The sequence below is a fragment of the Lemur catta genome, chromosome 6 (genome assembly GCF_020740605.2).
Source record: "Lemur catta isolate mLemCat1 chromosome 6, mLemCat1.pri, whole genome shotgun sequence".
Lineage (NCBI taxonomy): Eukaryota > Metazoa > Chordata > Mammalia > Primates > Lemuridae > Lemur > Lemur catta.
The window spans coordinates 17,883,711-17,901,163 of record NC_059133.1 but is presented as its reverse complement, the minus strand read 5'-3'; the positions used below and the strand labels follow the sequence as shown (position 1 = coordinate 17,901,163).

Sequence of the window (17,453 nt, the reverse complement as noted above, 5' to 3'; positions counted from 1 at the left end):
TTTTTTTTTTTTTTGCTGCTCAAAGATTCAGCAAAGAAGCCATGCAACAAAGCACTAATTGGTCCCCAGAAACACTCTGACAAGGCATGGAAGATAGGTTTCATAGAGCCCTTCGATTGTGAAGGGGGGAGCGCTCTGAATGGACTCCACGCTTCTTTTCTAAACTCTCTTGCTGAGCAAAAAATGGACCTCTGTTTGAATACTGCCCTGGTCCTTGAATACTATACCCAGCAGAGAAAAAAATGCACCATTTATTGTAAGTTTTTTTTTTCTTTTTCAGCTATTCAGGGGTTCTCTGTGAAGAATCAGCTGGTTTTGTTTACCATGAAAGACCTTTACTTTATTTTCATTCTTGGAGGAGGTGGGGTGGGGGAGGGAAGGAGAGCCATGTGCCTAGACAGAGAGGAGCTGGCCTACTGTAACAAAATAGAGTGTAACAAATCCTACAAAAGTTTTGAATGTATTGATTCTTTGGAGAGCTATATAGATTAACGACTTTCTTTATGCTTATCCAAGGAAGGTATTTAATCATAATGTAAATGGGGCTTTAGAAAAAAAATAAAGACTTAGCGTTACTTCTCCTTATTTGGAGAACTTCAAAAGGACTTGTGAGGGTGGCTGCAAATTACCTCCTCCTCCTCCACCTTCCCTCCCTAACCAAAAAGGCACAATAAAATATAGTTTGTGCTTTTTTGTTTTGTTTTGTTTTTCCAACTTTCCTTTTTCTTTTTAAGGCATACTGAAAAAGCGAATAGATTTGTTAGAAGCCTGGATTCCTTAATGCAGGTGCAGGCCTGGCTGCTGTGACCAGGAAGCTGGGCCAAGCCAAATACGTGGTTTGTGCTGTTCTGTCCCCTGAACAGGCCCTCCTCTGAGCCTCCTGCAGACTAAACTCAGCTGGCTAGCAGCCTTTTCTGAAGTTACCTTGGGAATACTGTTGTGGGAGACAGTAGATTGTGCAGTCATGTCCTTTTCATTTTCTTTGGGTACATCATCTAGCACAGGCTTAGAGCTGCACACAGCCAAGGACAGAGGCCTTACCTTAATTATAACTATAGGAATATATATGTAAGAACATATATATATTGAAATATATATATTGGAATATATATATATCTGCTAGGAATGTCATGTACACTCATTGTTCTCCAAGCATCCATGGCCTCTGGGACTCAGGTTGCCCCCTAAATTGAGTATTGCACAAACAATTTTGTGACCAAATCCAGAATTCAAGGCTTGTATTAACCTTTGTCCCCTCTCTGACCCTTATTTAGGATCCACTATAAATATAACTTTATTTAATTAATTGTCCCATGGCGATCCTAGTTTCATTTTTAATATTAACCCCTTTCCCCAAAGAAAAGGCATAGATGGAGTATTTTTTCAAAGAGATGAGACATATCTCCTTTTCACAGAGAGAAGGGGCACAATCCCGGAACTTGGGCATAGCATGTGAGCAAAGGTGGCACTGGTGTGGCCTTCAGCTGGGAGTGGAAATTAAGGTAAGCAGGAGACTGGAGCACAGTATCTCCAATCTGAAGGCAGCAGACCCCTGTGGATCACAAGAAAAGCCATCTCCCTCTATAAACCCTGGTGCTGAATGAAGATAAGGTCTAATTTAAAGTCCAGTTCAGTTCCAGGGTGTCCTGACATAAGAAAGGGGCCTGAAAGTGCTGAAATTAAATCTCTTATTGCATTGAAGGAGAAAGAAAAACTTTTCTATTTTTCTGGAATGTCCATATTCTGGGTGATACTCCCCAAAGGGGTTCAACTTCTTGCCCTCCCCCATCACAAGACAGAACACTGTTTGAATGCTGCCATTTGGAGGAATGAAAAGGCAATCCCTGATATATGTGGAGAGATTTGCAAAGCAAATTAACCAACAACATCTGATTTGATTCTCATAACAACCTTGACACATAGGCAAGGGGAGTGCCACTGACCCATTTATGGATGAAGGTATCAAACTCTCCTTTTGTGAGTTGTTTTCTTCTCTCTCCATGCCCAGATAAATGGGACATTGTTCAAGTGTCTCAGGCAAGTAAAGCCCTGGGGACTTGTGAGGATTCAGGCCCACTGGGTGGCAAAGGAGCCACAGAAAGCGGACGTGGAAGTCAGGGCCAGTGGCTCTGCTGAAGCCCCCTGCATGCGGAGGCATCTCTGTATTTTATCTCTCTCACTACTGTTGATGTTACAAAACGTGGTTCCTGTCTTCATCACCTTGTTTGTGATCCATCAGCACCATTCCTCAAACGTGGCAGGAATTACTCACCCCCAGGTGCTAGGACAGTGAGACAGGGTGGCATTGCATCTCCACTGGCTGGAGCTATTATCACAGTGTGATTCTGGGAAGCCAAACACGGAGGCTCCTCCTGCCACAAACCCTTTCCTGGGTGGGCTGTGTGAGCTTGACTTTCTAATTAATCCCTTCCTATTTAGACCTGCTCGGGAGTGCTCCACTCACATCTTATTGAACTCTCACAACTCTCGGAGGTAGGTACTCTGTCAGAGTGGTGCAGATGAGGAACCAGAGACTCCCAGGGTGTCTCAAGGTCACACAACTGTAAAGTAACAGAGTCTGGACACCCAGTCAAGTCAATCTGCTTTATCTGGAATTCTCCCTAGGAGAGCATGCAGCCAGTTCTCTCTGGTGGGAAGGGGGATGATAATCTAAGTCACAGGTCAGAGGCAGGATTCTAATTTTGGCTTTTGAGTCTCAGTCCTGTGCTCCACACTGGTGAAAACAACTAGAAAATATCAGTGGAACACTCTCCTAGGTAGTCCACAATCCCCCAATAGCAGAGATGTAAACCCCTAAAGAAAAATTCCAGACTGCTCCACCTTAGGGTTGGAAGAGAAGGTGGTGATGACAGTGTTGAGGAGCATTCTCTGGGTTCTTGCAAAGCTTTGGAAAGCATGTCAAAAAGAAGGTTTAGTATACAAGGGAGGAGACAGTGATGACAGCATTTTGCTTCCGAGATGGAGTAGGGAAAATGGGAACAAATGTTTCAGTAGCTTTGGCAGGAAGGTTGCTGTCTTTTTTCCTGGGCTGATGCCAATGGCAGGACCGCTAGAAGGCTTCACTACTATATGCTTCCATTCAGGTGCCTATATCATGGTATACGTGTGTGCTTGGGGTGGGGATGGGGGATTCTGGCCTTACGTCCCCGGTAATTGTATGGGATCTTTGTGTACAGGTGGAACCCAAGACCCCCTAAAGGGAAACTGTGAACACATGTTGGCTACCAGCAAATTTTCCTCTCTCCAAGATATGAGTTTTTATTAGCTAGTGTACACTCTTCTTGTGCAGATCAGGAAACTGAGGCCAGTAGAGGGACTTGTTCAAGATTACAGTGTACAAGAGTGGTAGAGCTGGGAGTCTGGGCCTTTGTCAAGTGTGGACAGACAGAGTCTGAGGTAGACTGGAGCTCACGATTCAGTTTAATGTGAAAGGAAGAGCATTTAGATGGATCCGTGTTCAGGACACCCCCTCCCACCCCCATTCCTGACTATTTTGGTGAAGAGGAGGGGAAGGGGCATGTGGCCTCCTAGCACATGCTTCCAGAGCTCACAGCTGAGGCATGTGGGTGGTGGGGAGTGCCTAGAATATTGCCCTTTCTCCAGGTGGTCTGGGGCTCACTTGGTTTGGAAAGGGCAAAATGCCTAAGCTGAGTGGTGTGCCTCTGCTTTAGGCATAATTACCTCCTATTCTTCTGGGAAGAGAAGACAAATATGACCTTGGAGACCTCTCAGCTCCTTTCCTGGGGGTCTGGGGGGAGACCTGAGCTGTAAATTCAAGGGGCTTCAGCAAAGTTCTGTGAGGTCAGCAAGCCACGGTTTCCTGTGGGGTGAAGGGGCCATGAGGGTGGGGAGGGTTACAGAACTGATCTCTGTTGGCACCATTCGGTCCTATACTTCTCAAAGTTACCCATTCTACAAAGAGGAAGCAAGCAGCCAAGAGAGATGATTCACTTCGGGAACCACTGGTCCCTACTGCCCACCACCACCACTATTGTTCCCAAAACACCCATAGCCAGCCACACACACCAAGGGCGGCTCCCTGGTCACCCCCACCGGCCCTGTAGAAAGACTCATCTCCACAAAGCGAAGTTCGATTAGAAGCAATGATCCCGATAATTCACCTGATCAAACTGACTATTTCTGCTGGACAAAAAATGCACGATTGACCTCTGCTTAATTCTGCCTGTATAGACGCGCCTAGAGGCGCGCCCCAGCCTCTCTCCCCACCAGAGCCTTAAAGAGATGGGGCCCGTTGCTCCGTCTGCTTTCCCGGGAGCAGCGCCGTGTCCCCAGACGTCCCGAAGCTGGACAGGGTTCCGGCCAGAGCCAGCCAGGGCCGAGGGCCCAGGAAGGGCGGATGGGCAGGCGCTGTCCAAACGGCCGAGCAACTGCTGCAAGCGCCTCCCCCTCCCTCGCGGCGCCAGCACGCGGCCCCGCCGGGCTCTGCTCCCAGTCGCCTGCCACCGGCCCGCCGGGCACACGCCTGGGGCGGGATGGAGGCTGAGCCAAGGCCGCCGAGGTGCCTGCGGCAGAACAACTGGGGAAGCTCCTCCAGTCCCCCAAGCTCCATCACCTGCCCCCATCCCCACGTGTTTCTTCTCAGAAGATCCGGAAATATCCTAGAGGGCTCCCCTCTTTATAATGCCCCCAGCCGGTCCGGAAATAATCCTTTGGGGGAGCGATGTTACAGGGGGCCGGAGGTCATCCTAGGGGGGCTTCCTGTCACATACACATACCTACAGCACTGATCATAATCGCCCCTCAATGTGGGTCCCCTCCACACTTGTTCGGTGGTGGGGTCCACATCCTAATTTTTAGAGCTGGACGGGGCATTTGAGACCATCTATCTAATCCAAACTTCTGTGGCTAAAGACTAGGAAACGTAGGCTCAGGGAGGATGCTACTCACCAAAAGCCACAAAGCTAGTGTGAGGACGCCTTGGGACTAGAACCCAAGTCTTCACATAGTCCAGCACTTTTCTCATGGTCTTGGACGGAGTTCCCCCTCCCACATTTCAGCCTTAATTTGCTTCAACTTCTAAGGTCAGCGAAAAACCCCAAGAGTAAAACGGTGGAGAGGAAAAGAAAACAGGAAACACGGAGCTCCACTACCTCCTAATCTACACATCGCCCCATGTGTCACTTTTCTGCCCAAACTCCTCCCTGCGCTTTGCTGCGCGTTCTCAGGAGATCCTAAGGGCATTTCACCCCAAATCTTTCCACCCATGCACCCCAATTCCCAGGGCTATTTGTCCCTTCTGCGGAGCCACCCCCCGCTGCAGCCCGCCCCAAGCGCGCCGCCTGTTTATTCAGCCGGGAGTCCGGCACGCGCCAGGCGCACGCACTGCAACAACAAACCCGGCTGAATGGAGAGTTTGCAAGGAGCGGGCGCAGGGAACCGGAGGGGGGAGAGGAGAGGAGGAGGGGGAGTTTAGGGAGTGGGTGGGAGGAGGAGGTAAGAGGAGGGGGGAGTGGGGGCTGCAGCCGCTCGCTGCAGCAGCGGGGAGTGGGGGGCGAGGCGGGGCCAGGGCTGCGCGTGGGGCTGGGTGTCCCATTGAAAAGGCAGCCGCACTCCGGCCGCCCAGCACTCTCTCACTTCTGGCCAGGGAACGTGGAAGGCGCACCGACAGGGAGCCGGCCAGAGAGGGCGAGTGAAAGAAGGAAATAAGAAAGAAAGGGGGTTAACAAAATAAAAACAGCCTGAGCCACGGCTGGAGAGACCGAGACCCGGCGCAGAGAGCGCAGCCTTAGTGGGGGAGGAACGGGAGACTCAGCAGAGCGCGCTCAGCACTGACTTTTGCTGCTTCTTCTGTTTTTTTTTTTTTTTCTTAGAAACAAGAAGGCGCTAGCGACAGCCTCACACGCGAGCGCCACGCGAGGCTCCCGAAGCCAACCCGCGAAGGGAGGAGGGGAGGGAGGAGGAGGAGGCGTAGACGGAGGAGAAAAAGCATTTGCACCTTCTTTGCTCCCTCTCTAGGAAGTCTCCTGGGGGTTTTGTATTTTTTTTAACTTCCTCGGAGCTCCTTCTTCATCTTTCCCCTTCTTTCTCTCTCTGTTCGTGCACCCAAGTCCTGTCTGTGTCCCCCTCGCGCGCCCCGCACCGCGCCTCCCAGCTCGCTCTGATCCCGCGCCTCCTTGGCCGCCGCTGCTCATGGAAAGCTCTGCCAAGATGGAGAGCGGCGGCGCCGGCCAGCAGCCGCAGCCGCAGCCCCAGCCGCCCTTCCTGCCGCCCGCAGCCTGCTTCTTTGCTACCGCAGCAGCGGCGGCAGCGGCGGCGGCGGCAGCGGCGGCGCAGAGCGCGCAGCAGCAGCAGCAGCAGCAGGCGCGGCAGCTGAGCCCCGCGGCCGACAGCCAGCCCTCAGGGGGCGGTCACAAGTCAGCGCCCAAGCAAGTCAAACGACAGCGCTCGTCCTCGCCCGAACTGATGCGCTGCAAACGCCGGCTCAACTTCAGCGGCTTCGGCTACAGCCTGCCGCAGCAGCAGCCGGCCGCCGTGGCGCGTCGCAACGAGCGCGAGCGCAACCGCGTCAAGTTGGTCAACCTGGGCTTTGCCACCCTTCGGGAGCACGTCCCCAACGGCGCGGCCAACAAGAAGATGAGCAAGGTGGAGACGCTGCGCTCGGCCGTCGAGTATATCCGTGCGCTGCAGCAGCTGCTAGACGAGCACGACGCGGTGAGCGCCGCCTTCCAGGCTGGCGTCCTGTCGCCCACCATCTCCCCCAACTACTCCAACGATTTGAACTCCATGGCCGGCTCGCCGGTCTCATCCTACTCGTCCGACGAGGGCTCTTACGACCCGCTCAGCCCCGAGGAGCAGGAGCTGCTCGACTTCACCAACTGGTTCTGAGGGGCTCGGCCTGGTCAGGCCCTGGTGCGAACGGACTTTGGAAGCAGGTAAATTGCATTTGGGGCTGGGCAAGGGTGGTGTTCTTATCTTTATCCTCCCTCTGAGTGTCTGTGGAAGGGGGGCTGTCTCCATGGAAATGGGGGGAGTTACATTTAAAGGATTTGCTAAAGTTTGTCAATTTCAAACCCTAGTTTGTTAGTTTCAGCACAGGCCTCTGAAAGTGACTTTGCCCAGTTCTCCAAGGAATGGAGGGTAGGGATGAGGTGCGGTGATGCTGGCTAACTGAGACCCGGGACATGTCAAAAGAGGTGTTCTACCTGGCAGACTCTTCCCCCAAACCTCCATCTCTCCCACCACTAACCTTCAAGTGTAAACTAACCTCTCCCGTTACTCTCCTTACGCTGCAGGGTGACTGCACAACCTGCTGTCTTTAGTGCTTTCTCGTCAACGTCAGCGACGTTGGGAAGGAGAAAAAAGGAAAAGGAAAAAAAAAAAGAAGAAGAAAAAGAAGAAGAGAAGTGAAGAAGCAGGAAAAAAACTCCACAAGAAAACAAAAACAGCCAACCAACCCAACCCCAACGGCAACTAAGCACGAATGCCTGAGAGGCAAGGCCCTCAGAAAACAGGGGTGCGCTCAGAACATTATCTTTGCACTCCAATCATTCAAGGAGATATTAAGAGCGACTAGGACCTGAGTCAACGCGCAAAATGCAGCTCGTGTGCAGAAGCAGTGGGCTCCTGGCAGACGGGAGCAGCAGACGCACTATAGTAACTCCCACCCACCACTAACACGCACCGCTGAAAGCGCTGGCCCGGGCGCCTTCACCTCCCCGCCCTCTCTCAAAGCGCAGTTCGTAGCCCTCTAGAAATGAGTTGGTGTCTTTCGTCTCAGTAACCCCCACCCCAATAAGCTGAAGACATTAGTCTACAGTGAAACTATGCTCTACTCAGTCCTTTGAAACCCTGCTCCTCCTCCGGGGGGCCCCATCCCCAAACCCTACCAGCTCCCTCACATCGTCTTTTCTACTGTTTTCATCATAGAATGCTTCCAATCTTTTGTGAATTTTTTTATTATAAGAAAAATCTATTTGTATCTATCCTAACCAGTTTGGGGATATATTAAGATATTTTTGTACATAAGAGAGAAAGAGAGAGAGAAAAAATTTATAGAAGTTTTGTACAAATGGTTTAAAATGTGTATATCTTGATACTTTAACATGTAATGCTATTACCTCTGCATATTTTAGATGTGTAGTCCACCTTACAACTGCCATTTTCCCTATGTGGTTTTGTAAAGAGCTCTCCTCATAGGTGAGATCAAAAGGCCACCAGTTGTACTTCAGCACCAATGTGTCTTACTTTATAGAAACGTTGTTAATGTATTAATGATGTTATTAAATACTGTTCAAGAAGAACAAAGTTTATGCAGCTACTGTCCAAACACAAAGTGGCAGCCAGTTGGTTTTGATGGGTTGCCTTTTGGAAATTTCTATCACTGCCTTTTTTTTCTTACTGTTTTATTACAAACTTACAAAAATATGTATAACCCTGTTTTATACAAACTAGTTTCGTAATAAAACTTTTTTTTCCTTTTATCAAAATGAAAATAATCAGCTGCCTCTAAGCTTTCTTTGACTCCAATGCCCCTGGACAAGTTATTGAAATGCCAAAGCAAAGGGGTGGGTACGGGGAGAAGAGGGTGGTGCAAAACACCCTAAGTGGCAGGAATGACAAAGATAAGTGCTGTGGCCAGTCCTACCCAAGTAGTGACTTAGTGATGAATGTAGAAAATGTACTGTTCTCTTCCCATTCTATCTTGCAAATATACATATACATGAGAGACTAGGTGGTGATTAATGGCTGTATCCTACTTTGATAAAACAACTGTACATTTAAAAATCGCCAAAAAAGTGAACTGGAAAGAGTGGGTCCTCCACCCCACTTTCCAACCCACACCCCTATTCTGAGTGTCTCCTTGTGAAACTATGGGAGGGCTGGGTGGAATAATGGGTGGAAAGTTGGGGGCTGGGGAGGCATCCCCCTGCACATACAAGCTCCCACTGGCGAGTATGTTCCTCTTCCCTCACTTGCAGGCACACATTTTCTACTCCTTTTTCCCAATGCACACACTTTCCGTATTGATTTTAAGTAAAAGGTATGTATGGTATAAATTCCTTCCAGAAGGAGCTAGATTTTAATAAATAAATGCATTAGAAATGTGTGGTCCCTTTGAGACACTGGCCTATCTAAGCTTGTGACTCTATCCGAATAGCGTGAGCTGCGTGTAAAAGTACCCAATTACCAAGATTCAAAAAGAAATTGGTGGGTTTTTGGCTGGCTTGCTTCTTGTCAGTTAGCAAAGACGTGATTAGAATCCTACTCGGCCTCTCTCCGGCTCCTCGCTCGCCGCCTGCATTACTTGCAGATTCAGTTTGCGTGTCTCCAGCCAAGCGGAAAGCCGAGCGCAAAATGCATCTTACAAAACCCAACAAAGAACGGGTAGCCAGCACGTCTTCCAGAGTTAAAAATCTAGTCTGTGTTGGTACATCTATACCATTTAGTGGCACAGAATAATCATTTTTTAAAGCCGCGATGCGCGGAGCACGCCACAACGTCTGATGTCATTTTGTTAAATGACCCTCTATAGAATGCACATTGAGGCTTCAGTCCCTTTCAAAGAGATGAACGTAATTAAGGGAAAAAAATCAGTAAATTCCTCATCGCCATAAATAATCGGACTTTCTGCCAGCAGTGGGCCAATTTAGAGCTTACTTGAGAGAAGTAATGCTTTTGTGATGCCTGCTTTTATTTTTATCTTCTCATTTGGAGGGACCAGGGCTAGGCTTCCCCCCACCCCACCCCACCCCCGGCCCCATTTCTCTTTGGTTTAATTTAGCTCCTTTGCAAGTTTCCAGATAAGGTATGCAAAGAAAGTGTAGCAAGTCATTTATGGCTATGAATATAACATTAGGATAATGTTTCGGCCCCCACAAAGGGGATTTTTTTCCCTTCTCCTGTGAGGACAGGTGTTCTTTCACTCACTTCTGAATGGGAAATATCCAGTCTTGTTAAAGTCGAGGCAAAGTTAGCTGTTGTTTGCCACAACGCGAAGGCAAACTGGAAAAATTCACAAAAACACATACAATTTTGCCGAAGCTAGGAAAGGGCAAAGCGAGGATTGGGCAAAATCTCATTACATCTGCTCTAATCGCTTAGCAACACAAAGCCGGGGCTTGTGCGGGGAAGGGAGCCATTCACAGCGCTCTGACAGGCCGCATTCAGCCAGCGTTAGTCAGCTCCATAAATCACCGCTGCCCATTGGCTGCGCGGCGGGCTTTGCAGCGGCCCTGGGCTGTCAGCGAAATACAAAATGTAGACCCCAGAGGCTGGCAATCGCAGCCTTCCCCCGTCTTGGTCCCCCCTCACTTTTTTGTTGTTGTTGTTGTTGGAGGGGGATGCTGGGAAAGAAAACTGCATTGACTTTATTGACTGCGAAATCTTACCTATTCAAAAAATGGCCTGGAGACCACCGAGTTAAGACTGGAGACATGCCTGCAATCGACCTGGAGGAGCATCGAGTGCGGGAGAGAAAGAAAATACAGGCCCGCCGCTGGCTGCAGAGCTGTTGAATGCACGTATTATCAGAGGCTGGGAGAGGGCTACTGGGGCACACATTTCACCTCCCTGACACGTACGTTTTAAATTTTTCAATTGAGAGTAGGAGGGTATGTATGAAGAAGAATCTGTCTCAAGTTCACGTCAGGCAGATGCACCAAGGAAGAAAGGAGAAACCATTCTTCAGCTGCATAGACCTTCAGAGGAGTAGGGCTGAGATGCCCCAAGAGAGAGGGAGAGAATGTGCATTTCCACTTTGCTGATCTTGCAGGCTGGGGATGTTCCAACACAGAGTTAACAGCTCAGTTCCTTGGTACCCATAACAGCTAACTGAAAAAATGTAAAAGTTAGCAAAAGACCTGTGTCAGAGATTACAAGCTGTATGTAAATGTTAGTGCCCACTGTTGTTGTTATTCTTATCTTCCAGTTCTGTCTCTCATTTTCCTGAGGACTAGTCAGATGCATTTAAATCACAGCCCAGATTTGATTCTTACCCACAAACCACATAGAATCAAGTTTGGGAGTAGACGTGGAATCAAGGTAGACCTTCCTTGGGAGTCCAGGTTGCCTTACCTCAAGGCACCCCAATGCCACCTCCTCTGAGGAGCTTTCCCTGATCACCCTATCTAAAGCAGCTCTCCATCTGCCACAATCACTCTCTACCCATTATCCTGTTTTTCCTTTCTGGCATTTACCATTATCTGAAAATGCTGTATCTTTGTTTGTTTATGTGATTGTTGTCAATTTTCCCTCACTAGATGGTAAACTCCCTAAGGACAGAGACCTTACCTGTCTTGTTCTTTGTTATCTCCCCCACCCTAGAAAGATAAATATTTGTTGACCAAAATGGACAAATGGTTAGTCTGCTCTGTTCCATCCATAGCTGTGTTACTTATTCTTCCTTTCACCTTAAGATGCACTTGCCACCCTTCTCTGCTCTTCTCTGGGTCTCAGGAGACTGATCTTTGTGGAATTCATCACCAGAGCTGCCATGATTTCTGGCTTTGTGTTAGGTTTGGCCAGTGCGTGGCACCAGCAGGAGACTTCAAGGTGGGAGAAGAAATAGGTTGGGGTGTTTATATCCCTGCTTTCTCTCTGCCTGGGCTCAGTTGCTTTAGCAGTAGCTCTGCTCCTTGGTCTAAAACCACAGCTCTTGTCAGGAGTCTCTCACAGCTACAACTCTTGTTGAGGTCCAGCAACAGCTTCCTCCTATTGTCTCTGAGGCTCAAAGGTGGTAATAGCTCTCCTTTGTTACTAGTCTCTAGGTGCTGCATCATTTTGGTTCCCTGAGCCCCTCCCACATCTCTGTCTCTCTGTTAAACTCTGTTCATTTACCCTGGTGCCACTGGCTGCTGCCAACCCTGAGTGGTATATAGGCCATTTTCCCACAGGATCTCATGGATGTACTAGTTTTATGTAAGATTTTCAGGGACTCATAGCGGTATCAGTAAGACACTTTATAGGGTAGGGGTGAACCTAACTCTATGCAACATTTAGAAAATCACTTCATCTTTTTGAGCCAAGAATGACTTACCTGAAAGTTTGCAAAAGAGAAGTCACTTATAGTTTTCTCTTCTGGAAAATGAGGATAACAGTACCTCCCTTTGCATCTATCATCAGATGAATAGAAAATGAAAGGGCTTTACAACTACCAATGAGTATATCAGGGCAAGAGATACCTGCTTCTCGTAATCTTTATGAACCAGATAGAGGACTTGCCATTAAGATAAACAAAGATGTTCTTGCTGTTGGGAAAGCTATCCACACTTTCTTTCGCACATTCATTCACTTGACCATTTATGCACTCATTTAAAAGGGGAGGGACAAATGATTGAATTTAATCAACATTTCTAGAACTTAATTGTCTTAATTTGTATCTTAGGGATAGAACTCTCCAAGAAGCACGGTTTATTGCAACCTCTTTTAAAAACACTACGGATGCTTCTCTGGTGTACTGAATCTCAGCAACCCTATTTCCCTTGACTTATTTCTGAAAAGTCTCTGAACTTCTGTCTCCTCTCCACTCTTGAGCCAGGAAATGATCTTTTTCGGATTTCCCCAGAAACTCCAGGTTATCCGGAGGCAAAGGTAAGGAGAGAATTGGATTCCCTAACACTAAAGTTCTTTTCCCGCTGCGAATGCGAATGACTTGGCTCTAGCGCAGGTCGAAGTTATATTCCTGCTTCCTTTGTATGCAAGATTAGGTTGTTACAAAAGAGGGTGTGTAGGTTAATGGCAGGAAGCAAGTTGCAGCGCGGAGCGCAGGCCCTGAGCGGGTGTCAGGCTTAATGATTTATTCAAGCTGCAGCGCATCCGGGCGTTGATTGGCTGCAGGCATGCGTCCGCTGTCAGCTGCGCGCGCCGGGGACTCGCCGGGACTCGCAGGGCTACCTGACGCGGGGGCGGGGATGGCGGGGGAGGAGAGGAGGCGTGGGACAGGGCTGGAGCGTAGAGGTGTGAAAGAAAGGAACAGGTAGGAGGTGAATGGGAGAAAGAGAGAGACGGAGGAAGAGAGACAGAGAGGAGAGAGGAAAAGCAAAAGGAGAGAGAGATTGGGAGAGAGAAGGGAAGGAAGGAGGGAGACGAGAGAAGAGAGGAGGAGGAGAAAATGAGGCCAGATTGCGGAGGTGGGGAGGAGAGAAAAGGAGAGATGGAGAAAGAGAGAGAGCGCGTAGGAGATGAGAGGTGCGGCGAGGAGAACAAGTAAGAGAGCGCATAGAGAGAGGCTGGAGAGGGGAGTGGGACGCGCTCCCGGAGCGTCCCGCGTGCGCCCCCCTCCAGGCAGCCAGCGGGCGGCCGCTCACAAAGCTGCCTTTGATGCGCTGGCTACCAGGGCTATTTTGGGGATGAGATGGGGGAAAGCCGCCAACCCACGCTCCTTGAAGGGAGTCACTTTCTGCAAAGTACGCTGGAGAGGACTGGGCCTTGGGTCCGGGCTGTCGAAGCAGGAAGTGGATGCGGGGGACAAAAGCTCCGCACCTGCCAAAAGCGAGAGCACTTAGAGAGCGCCTCCCTCCCCCGCTCCGGCTGCCCCGCCGCCCGGGACGCCGCTCTGCTGAGCTGGGGCGCTGCCCGGCACCGCCACCTCCGGCCTGGACCCGGGCTGGGTCCCGCCCTCCACGTTCCCTCTGAACCAGACCACTGTTGCCTGCCTTTCTTTGGGTCTTTCTCAGTCTGTCGTCTGAGCCACTTTCTCTCTCTCCTCTCTCACTTCTCTTTCTTCCTTCCCCTCTCCTTTCTTCACTCATTTGCTCTTTCCTTCTTACCATCAATTAAAAAAAAAAAAACACTTCTAGCTTGGTGCCCTACTCCTGACAATGGGCCCTTTGCGAGGAGGGAGGGGGTGGGGAGAAAGGGAAGAAAGCTATTGCTGGGGGAAGAGAATGTGGCATTAGAAAGTTGAAAAACCAGCCCACTGTGTGCATTTGTCTGGATGAAGTTGTTGAGCCAAAGAGTCAGCAGTCAGAGGGTGGCTGCTTGTGTTAAGGAGTTGGAAATTCTATCAATAACCACCCCTCTCCCAAAGAGGAGACAGAAGTAAAGCTGGCGTGTCCTTCCCCCAACCCCCCCCCCAGTACACACAGCCCGTGGGCTCCCCAGCTATCTCTCTTTACTAGGAAAAACAGTCTGTCTCCATTGTCCAGGTGCCAGCAGGGCCTTTGGCGAAAGGGAGGCCGGCCAGCCTTCTGATCAAACTCAAAGGTTAGTTAAAAGACAAAAACAGCTGAAAGTCTTCATGAATAATGCTGGCCCAGCCACCCCCCCACCTCCAGCCCCCCCAGCTCAATGTAGTGCAAGCCAGGCTCAATGCCTGACCACTTGGTTATGCTGCTCGCCTAAGTCAGAATTTCACAGAAAGGCCCAGAAGAAAAGCTCCCACAATTAGGGGTCGCCTGTCAGAAAACATTAACGCCTTCCTCTCCCAGCCTGTCAGGCCTGCTGCAGATACAAACCGCCATGGCGAATTGGCCCTCCACCCCGTGAAGTGCCCGCCAGCCAAAGGAGCAGGGATTTGCAAGCCAAAGGAGATGGAGCCTGCCTCAGTGCAGTTTCTGCAGTGTCCTCATGCACAGAGATGCCCCCAGCCCCTGCTTCCTAAGACTTAGCACTGGATGCCTGGGAGAGGTCATACAAGATAGTCCTGCAGATGGGCAGACGGATAGACCTCCCAGACAGAGGCAGTTTAGCAGGACCTGTGCCTGCATGGAAATGGTTAAAATATATATTTACACATGGCTACACCCCTATTTCCTGTTTACTGAGCATTTTTCAAGTGCCAGGCACCTTATTTTGTTAATTATCAGAGGAATCCTTTAAGGTGCTGTATAATTATATTGACTTTATGGGTGAAGAAACTGAGAGTGTCAGAGAGGATATGTGACTCTTCCTTCCGTGGTCACCTGGCTAGGTAGTGGCAGAGAGGATTGGAAGTCAGATTTGCCTGACTCCAGATTTTGTGCCCTTTCCACCATAATGCAGCCCTTAGTTTGTCCAATAAGATCCAGAGACCAATTCTATACTTGCTTGTTTTTGAAAGCATTACCAATCCTTGAGCGTGTCCTTTGCCATCTTCCTTGTGTTACCAAGAAAATTCTTCATTTTAAGAACAGTATCTGGCACACTCTTGACACTCACAAACTTATGGAAGGAAGGGAGATATGGAAAGAAGGGAAGAATTCCTTAGAAAGGTCTTTCTGTTTTTCTTTGAACATTATTTTGTTCTGCAAAATGTTTGATTTTGGTTGGGATGCTTGATGTGCCATCAGTTAGCTAGGCAACTGAACCTTTGTTTCCTCATCTGCATAAGTGGAGATAATAATAACTACTCACCAGGGAAATGATGATGGTAGAATAAGATAAAATATGCAAAAATGCCTACCATACTATCTGGCACATAGTAGATGCTCAAGAAAATTCAGTTGAAAATGAAATAGGCATTAGTCTTTTATTTTTGTGTATCAGAAAAATATGTGCCATGCATGTAGTTACATCTCTGAAATAAAAATGGTGTATTGTAGTTACATCGTTAGAGAATTGTGTATGCTGTTGTTCTATGGTCTTCACACCACCAGGATGATATGAGGTAAGGCAAAGACCATGTTCTCAGATCTTAGGAAGACTGTCTAGTGGTGTGGAAGAGTTTCAGAGCCTCCAAGAAGTGAGCTGTCATCTTCCAGTAGGAGCAGAATGATTTGGCTGTTACTCCTCCCTGGTGAAGTAGGTAGGAGATTGTCAGCCCATTTTGTTGAAGAGAAAAACGAATCCCCAAGAAGTGACCACTTTGCTAGGATTCCTCCTGAGCACATGAAGTTAGAATTGGTTGCTATGATTCCCTCCCAGGAGACTTATCCTCTCAGCTTTTTAGATGATTCAGAATTTTGGTTACTTCCTCAGGCCTTAGAAGGAAAATTTTCAGAAAACCATTGTTAGAAATTCAAGGGACGGCTGTCATTCTCACCACACAGGACGCTGGTGAGATCATTTAAATTTATTTCAATTCCCAAACCTCCAATACTGCTATCACCACCTCTCTCTGATTCTATCCACCGATTAGCTCTTCCAACTTGGTGTTTGAAAGTACCAATTAAAAAAATGGAGACAAAACCAAGAAGAGCTACTATTTATAATTCCAGGATTGTTTAATAATTCTGCCAAAGTCCATCAGCTTCTCTGTCGCTATTTTTTTACTGATTCCTGTGTGATGTTTTGGCATCTAGAGAGCAGAGATGGTCCTCAGCATGGTGCTCTATGGCTCTCCCACGTTTTCTGTTTTTTCTCCTTCTCCCAGCAACCTTCTTCATCTTCCAGAAGACAGATTCTGTCCTTGATATGTAGTCATTACCCCATGGATTGCCAGCCAAAAATAATGGAGGGATGTAAACACAAGGTCTACTTTGGAGATATTTTATGAAAATATTACATTGTCTGAATATGTTCAGAATTCAGTAACATTTGAAACACAAACAACCTACACATATCCACACAAGCACATAACATGGGACTGCTAAAATGAAAACCGGAGCGTTTTTATAACCATGGTGATGTAGCCAACGGCGGTTTATGTAAACTAATGATGAAATCTTTTCCCTTGAAAATGCATGAAAAAATAGAATGACCAAATATCTCAGCCCTGGGAGGAGGACCAGGCTGGGCCAGTCCAGCTGTAGCATCCAGACCATCCCTAGTATCTCTACTTCCTGAGGGGATGGAAGCTGCGTTTGGAAGAGAAAGTAGCACACGTGTAAGGGCATGTTCTCTGTCCAAGTAATTTTCTTCTGTAGGGGTAGCCAAGAAGAGGCCTGTTTTATAGCCAGCTCCCCATTCTCAGGATTGTCCCTACTTCACTGGGACACACAAATTGGGGGAGGCGGTTATTTTGTGTCATCTAAACAGAGTATACATTTCAATGAACAGCTAATTTGTTGTCAGAGATCCTCTACAGATGAAAATAGACATGCTAATTCTAACTCTGGAGCCTTTTCTTCTAAGGAAAAAAAATCAGACAAGTTCAAAAGATACATAGCCAGGGGTGTTTGCTGCAGCACTTAAAAAAAATAATGCTGAAAAATCTGAAACAACCTGAAACTTTAATGTTGAGTATGGGTTCAAATAAATATTAGGAAGCTCATATAATGGCATATCGTGCAGAATTTTAAATGGTGATGTAGATTTATGTTTACTAACATGGAAATATATCTGTGATATATCATGCCTAAGTAAAAAGAAGAGAATAGCTTTTACCTATAATTCTGTCAACCAGAGGAAACCAATCAGCTTCTAATTATCTATCTATACTTTTTTACAAAATAGCATCAGATCTTTGACTTTTCTGTAAAATATGAACATTAATTTGTGTAGTTATTAATTCAGCAAATGTTTTCCCAGGCCCTGCTGTAGGCCTTCAGGATACAGCAGTGGAAAAGATCAGCATGGTCTCTGCTCTTACAGTTTACATGTTACCCCATAAGACA

The 17,453-nt window shown here is 48.0% G+C and overlaps 1 protein-coding gene across 1 annotated transcript; it reads left to right on the top strand.

Annotated features, from left to right (window-relative positions):
- Window positions 1-5,579: 5,579 nt before the first annotated feature.
- ASCL1 (achaete-scute family bHLH transcription factor 1) lies at window positions 5,580-8,477 on the top strand. The gene is made up of 2 exons (XM_045553093.1): window positions 5,580-6,914; window positions 7,275-8,477. Exon 1 carries the CDS (start codon window positions 6,172-6,174, stop codon window positions 6,865-6,867), a length of 696 nt encoding a protein of 231 aa, XP_045409049.1. The 5' UTR covers window positions 5,580-6,171; the 3' UTR covers window positions 6,868-6,914; window positions 7,275-8,477.
- Window positions 8,478-17,453: the final 8,976 nt, after the last annotated feature.